Consider the following 7,337-nt stretch of genomic DNA (forward strand, 5'->3'; position numbering starts at 1 on the left):
CAGGTTATGCCCCCCAGGTCACTCACGTTAATCGCGAACGAGGCCCGCAGGCAGTAAGACGATGACACGAACAATCCCACAGGTACCCGAGAGGAGAATCTCATCAGCCCTTTCACAAGCAGTTAGCATTAATCAGTCGCACTTGGCAGGCGGCGAGCACGCTGGTGTTTCTGGAGGAGGCTTATGGGATGCAGTCGGCATGGTAACGAGGTGCAGGTCGCCCGCGTTCACCCCTGTGACCCTGGAGGTCAAGGGGGACTGACAAATCATGTGTTGTGCTTTAAAAAGAAAAAAAGAAAATGAGCAGAAATGACTGCAGAGAGACAATGGGAGACTTGTTTGGTGTACAGTTATTGGCATTGCTTTAAGATGTACTGGTTTATATTTGATTGTTTTTAATGAAATATGAAGAAGAAAGCTTTTGTCAGGTAACAAAAATGGTCTAGTGACGGTCGGCTCAGAAGGAGAAAGATTCCAAACAAACATACATACAGACACACACACATATACACACACACACATCATCTAGCAGAGCGCTTTGCTATGCCTCATGATTACACACACTCTGGTCATTTCTGTCTTGCCTCGCTGAGGGAAGATGAGCATTATTCAGATCATCCTACACCACACTGCAGACAGGGAAAGAGAGAGAGACAGACAGAGAGAGAGATACAGGTCTGACTCCACACCCGAAACGTCACAGCAGCCCATGGTCTTCCCAACTGTCAGGCTCTGAACAGGAAAAAAAGGCTTCTGTGAGTGAAACAGAGCCCAAAAAAAACTCGACATTCAGTATGCGAGGAGACGAAAAGGTGCGTCCAGGCGCCTCCCCTCACTTCCCAGCATTCCGAGGGGGTCACTTGAGACTGTTCTTGTTCAAAGGAGTAGGGTGTGGTGTCAGACCTCAGACCTGCCTCGGTCCAACCGGAGAGAGGCAGGAATCCGCGCCTCAACCGGCAGAGAGAAAAAAAGCGAGGGTACATTCTTCTTCTTTCATTGCTTCTAAGATGGTTCTAAATCTAATTTAAAAGCACTTTTAGTAATATATAAAGATAATAAGCTTGGATACCGTCAAGACGTAGCTGCACACATACACTTCCCAGTAGAGCCGCCAAAGCTTGCGTTATCATTTAACGGCCAGAGTGGTCTTTTAAGTTAAAAGGTATTTGTCTTTTTTTTTTTTTTTGTCTTTTGTACCTAGCACTTTATTTGTATGTAAAGCTGTTATATGATGCCATATTTAACTCTTGTGTTTCATGTTGTTTGAAGAAAAAAAACAGCTAAACAGAATTATCCTCATTGAGTATTATACATGAAGTGCTTCAGGATATTATCATTTTTGTTGTATGTGTTATGGGTTTTTGTTCCCTCCTCTGCCCCCCCCCTTCCCCCGCCCGTCTTCAGCAGAACTATTTCCCACAGATAATGTTTACTGTCATTTTGCCTCAGGGAACCTGCCCCATCCCCAAACAACAGTTTTATATGTATTTTTTTTTTTTTTTTTTTGCTTCTGACCAATGATGGACATTTGTGTGACGTCAGAGTGGGACTTGAGTGAAAAAGTGGGCGTGGAGATTTCCCTCGTGTCCCAGACGAAAAAAAAGAAAACAGGATCCCCGTCACCGCACGGCGATTCATGTCACAGCATGGATTTCCAAAAAAAAAAAGTGTTGAACCAGCTCAGTGTCAGTCACCTTCACACAGAGGGACGCTCCTGAACCCCAGAGGTCCAGCTGTGCGCCCCATATCCCCCATAACCGGTCTGATGCATCACACCACTTACATTGATCAGTCCGTCTTTTCACTGAAGCAGTTTAGTCGTTTTTACCTTCTCTCCTTCACTAGTACGTCTAAGTTAATTTTTTTTTTTGTAGTCAATGTATATATGTACATATTGTTGAACCCTGTTGTAAATATATATATTATATATTTTTTATTACCTTACATTGGCTATAAGGTCACAGCACTGACAAAAGTAGTTTGAGTTGTACTATATGGACTGACCAGACTTCAGTATTGGCAAAAAGAGACTTTCTACAGCGATATTCCTCACTGTAAGCATCCTCCCCGCCCTCCCGTCTCCGCCCCTCTTTTAAATGGGCCAATGGGAAGCAGCGAGAGCAGTAGCTGTTGAGAGAGAATCCCGCCCAGGACGGTTATTAAAAGGAAGTGTCCATGTTTGGCTGGCAATAATACAAATCACTTCATATCATTTCACTCTTTAAAAGATCCTGTGGTATGTTATCCTGTTTTCTTTGTAGTGTAAACCGCAGACAGAGGTTTAAGAGTTAATGTGCCAGGTGTCCATGCAAGTGAAGTTTAGCTTTTTTCACTTTTGAACCTTGAGGGTTATGTGCCATTTTAAACAGTGTTATCGAAAACGGTCTCCTTGGGAGCCCGGGTGGACGGTACGTGCTAGCGGCACGCTAGATCTGATGGGAGGTAACGTGTCTTCTGCAAGGCAATTCATTAGCATGGCTTAAAGAAGTCTTCATTTAAACTAATCAGGGAGTAAAGACAAAGATAAGGTGAAGATTGAGGTAGGAAAATTAACAGCTAGGCCGTGTCTTGGCTGTGCTGAGGCGGCCACCCACACGCAAATGTCCCAACTGCTTATGCGAAGGTAGACACCTGCCATAGGTACCACGCATTGAACCCCCCATAGAAGTGTCAAACCACCATTGTGCCAAAGTCAACTTGCATGTTGAGCGATAGCTTTTTTTTTTTTTTTTTAGCAAGTCTTATTATGGTAAAACTGTATGCATTCACTTACGTTGTTTTGTGTCTTGTTACGTTATTTCCTATTGTTCGTTCGTTTTTTTGTATTGTATTTTACGTCTAGCACTTCTCACGCTTTGCACTTGACAAAGTCAAATAAAGAGTTTTGACAGCTACGTTCCCGGGTGTCTGCGTTCTCCATTCGACAGAGCCAAGTGCCTCATTCTCTCACATGCCACTCTTTCCGCCATGGGTCCTGCCTTTTGATTCATGCTGGGCTGGCAGCGTAGCATAGTGGTAAGGAGCAGGACTCATAACTGAAAGGTTGCTGGTTCGATTACTCGATTGGGGCACTGCCATTATACCCTCAGGCAAGATACTTAACCCAGAACTACCTCAGTAAATATCCAGCTGTATAAATGGATAAAGATTGTAACCGACGTGCATGCAAGTCACTCTGGATGATGCTAAATGCATGTAATGTAACGTAATGAAATGCAGTTGAGGGTGAACTTACCATGAGCAGTTAACTCCAGACACGATTATAATTTTACTCATGGGATGTTTTTATTTCACACATCCGCACACAAACGCGCGGCGCACACACACACACAGACCCACACATTTCTCATTTAGTGTTTATTTTCACTCGCCCCCATCTTCCCATTTCTTCTCAGTCCCTCTCAGCTTGGAACAGTCTGCTGTATCTGATCCAGCAGCGGCTGGCACTGTGCAGACAGCAGCTCTTCCCACTTTCATTTCACTGCGCAGGGGCTCCATCCAAGAGCCCCCCCCACCTCCCACCTCCCTCTCTCCCTCTCTCCCGTCAATACCGTTACAATCAGATTGCAGAATAAACAAACAATTTCATCAACTCGCCGTTTTTAAACAATCGGGAGGAGCGCTTTCCAAAAATGTCAAGCCTGAAATGTAAAAAAAAAAAAAAAAAAAAATCGACCACCTCCATCACGTCATTGGTTACCAATGTTTAATTTATGTAATGCTTTCAGTCATTTACCCAGGGACAGGGAGCGTTCACGGCCAGTTCAGAGCTGGGCGGGAGACACGTGTGAAAGTCTTCTGGATTTGATGAAAGACTGGAAACAGTTTTGAGGGGCAGGGGCCAGGACTGAGGGTTTAGGGGTGGGGGGGGGGCAAGAGCTGCTGTCTACACAGTTGTGGTTGAGAGTGTGGCAAATGTGTCTGTGCATGTGTGAGTGTGTGTGTGACTGTGTAACACTACAGAGATTTCCAATGACAGGACTTCATTTTGGCAAGCTGAGAAAAAAAACTGCACAAGTGTGAAGATGTCAAAGTGCCAAAGCAAAATTGCAACCAAGCATTAAAAAAAAAAAAAAATCAACTGTAGGATTGGAAAGCCGTACCACCCTCCTCAGCCCCCGCCATGCCTCCCCCTCACAGGCTACGAAGGCAGCTGAAGGACACCCTCTCGCCCTTTGGGGGGAGGTCTGTCACACAAAGTCAGTGAAGTCATCCACAGTGGACACCAGCCTCTTCCTCTGGCCTGAGTCGGGGTTGGAGGTGGCGCCGCCCTGCTGGTAGGGGGTCTTGCTCTGCACAGGGCCATGGCCCTGGGTTAGGGAGATCCCCGGAGTGGGGCGGGACTGGACCTCTTCCTGAGCCTGGGACAGAGAAAAGGGGGCAGGGGGAAAGAGGGAAGAAGAGGAGGATGAAGATGAGGAGAGAGGAAGAGGAATGGGGAAGTTCAGTGAAGGAGAGGAGGAGAGAAAGAAGGGGAGTGGGAAGAGAAGTGGTCTGCTTTTAGTAAACTGCGCAGCAGAAAAGGACCTGCTGTCTGAAGTCATTAAACCCTTTGAGTGCCGGCTCTCGTACCCGGGTTCGAATCCTCTTAATGTGCCGCAACCGAGCCAGCCACTTGGAGGCGTAGGCGTCCGAGGGGTTGGACCTGTTCTGGTGCACGAGTGATGCCATCTGAGTGAGAGGGAGAGAGGGAGGGAGGTAAGGGAGTTACTCAGCCTGAGAACACGCCTGTCTACCCTTTCCAATGGTGTGTCTGGAAGGTATTCAACAGAACCTCATGGTAAATTCACCTTGGTTTCCATTTCATTACATTACATTACATGCATTTAGCAGACCCTCTTATCAAGAGCGCCTTGCATGCATGTAGGTTACAATCTTTATCCATTTGCACAGCTGGGTATCTACTGAGGCAATGGTGGGCTAAGTACCTTGCCCAAGGGTATAGCATCAGTGCCCTAGTGGGAAATCAAACTAGCAACCCATCAGTTTGAGCCCCACTCCTTCCCACTACATTTCCTGGCATTACTTTTGGCCCCGCCCCTCTGTCTCAAGGGGCAGCCCCTTCCTGCGGGGTGCTGCTTCACCTCAGCCACAGTGCAGCGGCAGGGGGCTCCTAACCTGCTCATTAGAAGCACAGAGCCTGGCCGTAGCTTCCTACAGACTGCAGAACAGATGGGGGCACCCAAGATGTGCAATGTCTGAGACAGGGCTAGCGGCATGCAGGTCTCTCTGGGACTGAGGATGGGATTCTGAAGGGGTGACTCGGTGGTAAAATGAAATGAGTGTGTGTGTGTGTGTGTGTGTGTGTGTGTGTGTGTGTGTCTGCGTGTGTATGGGGTGGTGAAAACCAGTTATACTCCAAGCAATGCACTAATGGACACCTCTCCATACTGCTAATATATTTGCCTTCCCCAGCAGAACACACACACACACACACACACACACACGCACGCACGCAGATAAGGTAGCTTTGTGTGTCTAACCAATTCCTGAGATCAAAACGTAAGGAGCCGGTGCTGGAGGAGAGCAGGAAAAGGGGGATGAGGAGAGGACAAAGGACCAGAGGGATCAAAGCCCCCCACTCACGTTTGCATGCAGGGCCATTTGCCGCACTAGCAGTGGCAGGTTGCGGTCCGAGACGATCTTGGCCACGCTGGTGTCCACGAGCCCCTCCAGATCTGTGGGGGGAGAAGCAGCGCTCTTAATCCGGTCAGGTCCCCTACCGCAAGCTGGATGACTATTTATTTACGTGCAGAACAAACAGCCTTATCCAATGCTCGGATTAAACCTCTTGCTCAAAGGTACAACAGCAAATCCCCCCAGTGGGATTTGAGCCAATAACCCTCTAGTGACTTAGTTCAGTTTCCTAAGCGCTTGGCTGCTCTCCCCTGGGGTAACAGAAAGCACATATTATGGGAGTCTAAATCAGCACCCACCCACCCCCGACTCATCCCCGTGAGCTGGGTGACTCAGCACTGCTTCCCACTTGACTCGGGGACGCTTCTTTCTCCATCTCATAATTCCCAGGCTCTTTAAACCACCCCTGCCCTCACTTCCAGAGCGTCACGGTAACCCACTGCTATTCCACCTCCGGCGTTCAACGCCGTCAGCCGGCCGCTAAGCCAACGGTTGCCTCGGCAGCGTCTCTGAGAGGGCGTGGCCGCCAGCGTCCCTTTACCTCCTCCTCTACAGCCTGTCCTCCCGCTCTCTCTTTCTCCTACCCGCTGACCTCTCTTTCTCGAGAGGCCGTGGGCGTCTGTTACGGGGATAGTGTCTAGGGGATAGATTCTCGCTTGTACCAAAATGCGGCTGACCCGGAATGGTGAAGCTGGAAACTAAAACTGAGGCTCACCTCAGCCAGGTCGCCGAGCCGGTCACCAGACCAACCCAAGCTGCCGCTCCGCCGGCGAAGAGCTCCAGCGTCCTCTCGTTACTCGTTAAGAATTTTTTTTTTTTTTTTAAAAAAGGCGTTTTCTTAAAACACGGCATGTCCCATCGGGAAAGGAAAACGGAACTGGCTAGGTCAGAACGTTGGGGTATCCGCTTCTCTAACAGGCCGGTCTCAGGTGCGTCTCTCACACACGTGGGCACTACCTTTTCCCACCACTCTGGCATTCAAAAAAAAAAAAAAAAAAAAAATGCCCTCCCCATTTCTGACCAGCGCCCCAATCAGGACAGAGGGCGTCGTCCCAATTTCCCTTCCACAATCACTATTCCAGGTGCAAAGCCGCCATGTCACTAAGTGAGTACTACAGACTAAACTAATAACTAATATAACAAACTAAAGAAACCTCCGGAGAGAAATAATGTACCATTATGACCCGGCTCACCTTTGCGGCACTGCAGCGTGACCAGGTTGCTCTGGTAGTCCAGCGGCCTGATCACCACCTCCACAAAATTGAACTGACCCTGTGGGGAGAGACCCAATATGAGAGGGTGGGACAGACGGGACCCCGCCCCTGAGCAGGAGCCTTGTGATTGGTGGGCTGAGGTGGTGACAGACAGCAAGGACCGTAAGCCACCGTGAGGGTCAAAGGGGGTAAATGAGGGGGCATAACCATTAATATTAGTCTCCCTTAAGGATCAGTTTCTTTATCCTATGAGAGTGATTGTGTGTGTGTGTGTGTGTGTGTGTGTGTGTGTGTGTGTGTGTGTGTGTACATCTGTGTGTGCATGTGGAGGGAAGGGGTTGTCTTGTTTGTGAGTAAACGTGTATGTGAATGTCTCCATATGTATTTGTGTGTGTGTGTGTGTGTGTGTGTATGTCTTTGTGTGTGCACTGCTCTGTAGCCATAACACAATTCCCCGGCTGACCTTGATGGTGCCGAGTTTGTAGT

The 7,337-nt window shown here is 48.3% G+C and overlaps 1 protein-coding gene across 6 annotated transcripts in view; it reads right to left on the reverse strand.

The window, feature by feature from the left end:
• Nucleotides 1–3,645: 3,645 nt before the first annotated feature.
• tsc2 (TSC complex subunit 2) overlaps nt 3,646–7,337 on the reverse strand; it is a 39,213-nt gene continuing 35,521 nt past the window's right edge. For all 6 annotated transcript variants that reach the window (XM_036537397.1, XM_036537432.1, XM_036537423.1 and 3 more), the window contains 5 exons: nt 7,315–7,337; nt 6,831–6,909; nt 5,587–5,678; nt 4,573–4,671; nt 3,646–4,361 (listed from right to left, as the gene is read on the reverse strand). The exon at nt 7,315–7,337 is cut by the window's right edge and continues 117 nt beyond it. In XM_036537397.1, coding sequence (XP_036393290.1) covers nt 4,191–4,361; nt 4,573–4,671; nt 5,587–5,678; nt 6,831–6,909; nt 7,315–7,337 — 464 coding nt within the window. In that variant the 3' untranslated portion in view covers nt 3,646–4,190. The remainder of the gene's footprint in view (nt 4,362–4,572; nt 4,672–5,586; nt 5,679–6,830; nt 6,910–7,314) is intronic.

This window comes from Megalops cyprinoides, chromosome 1 (assembly GCF_013368585.1).
Source record: "Megalops cyprinoides isolate fMegCyp1 chromosome 1, fMegCyp1.pri, whole genome shotgun sequence".
In the NCBI taxonomy this organism is placed as follows: Eukaryota; Metazoa; Chordata; class Actinopteri; order Elopiformes; family Megalopidae; genus Megalops; species Megalops cyprinoides.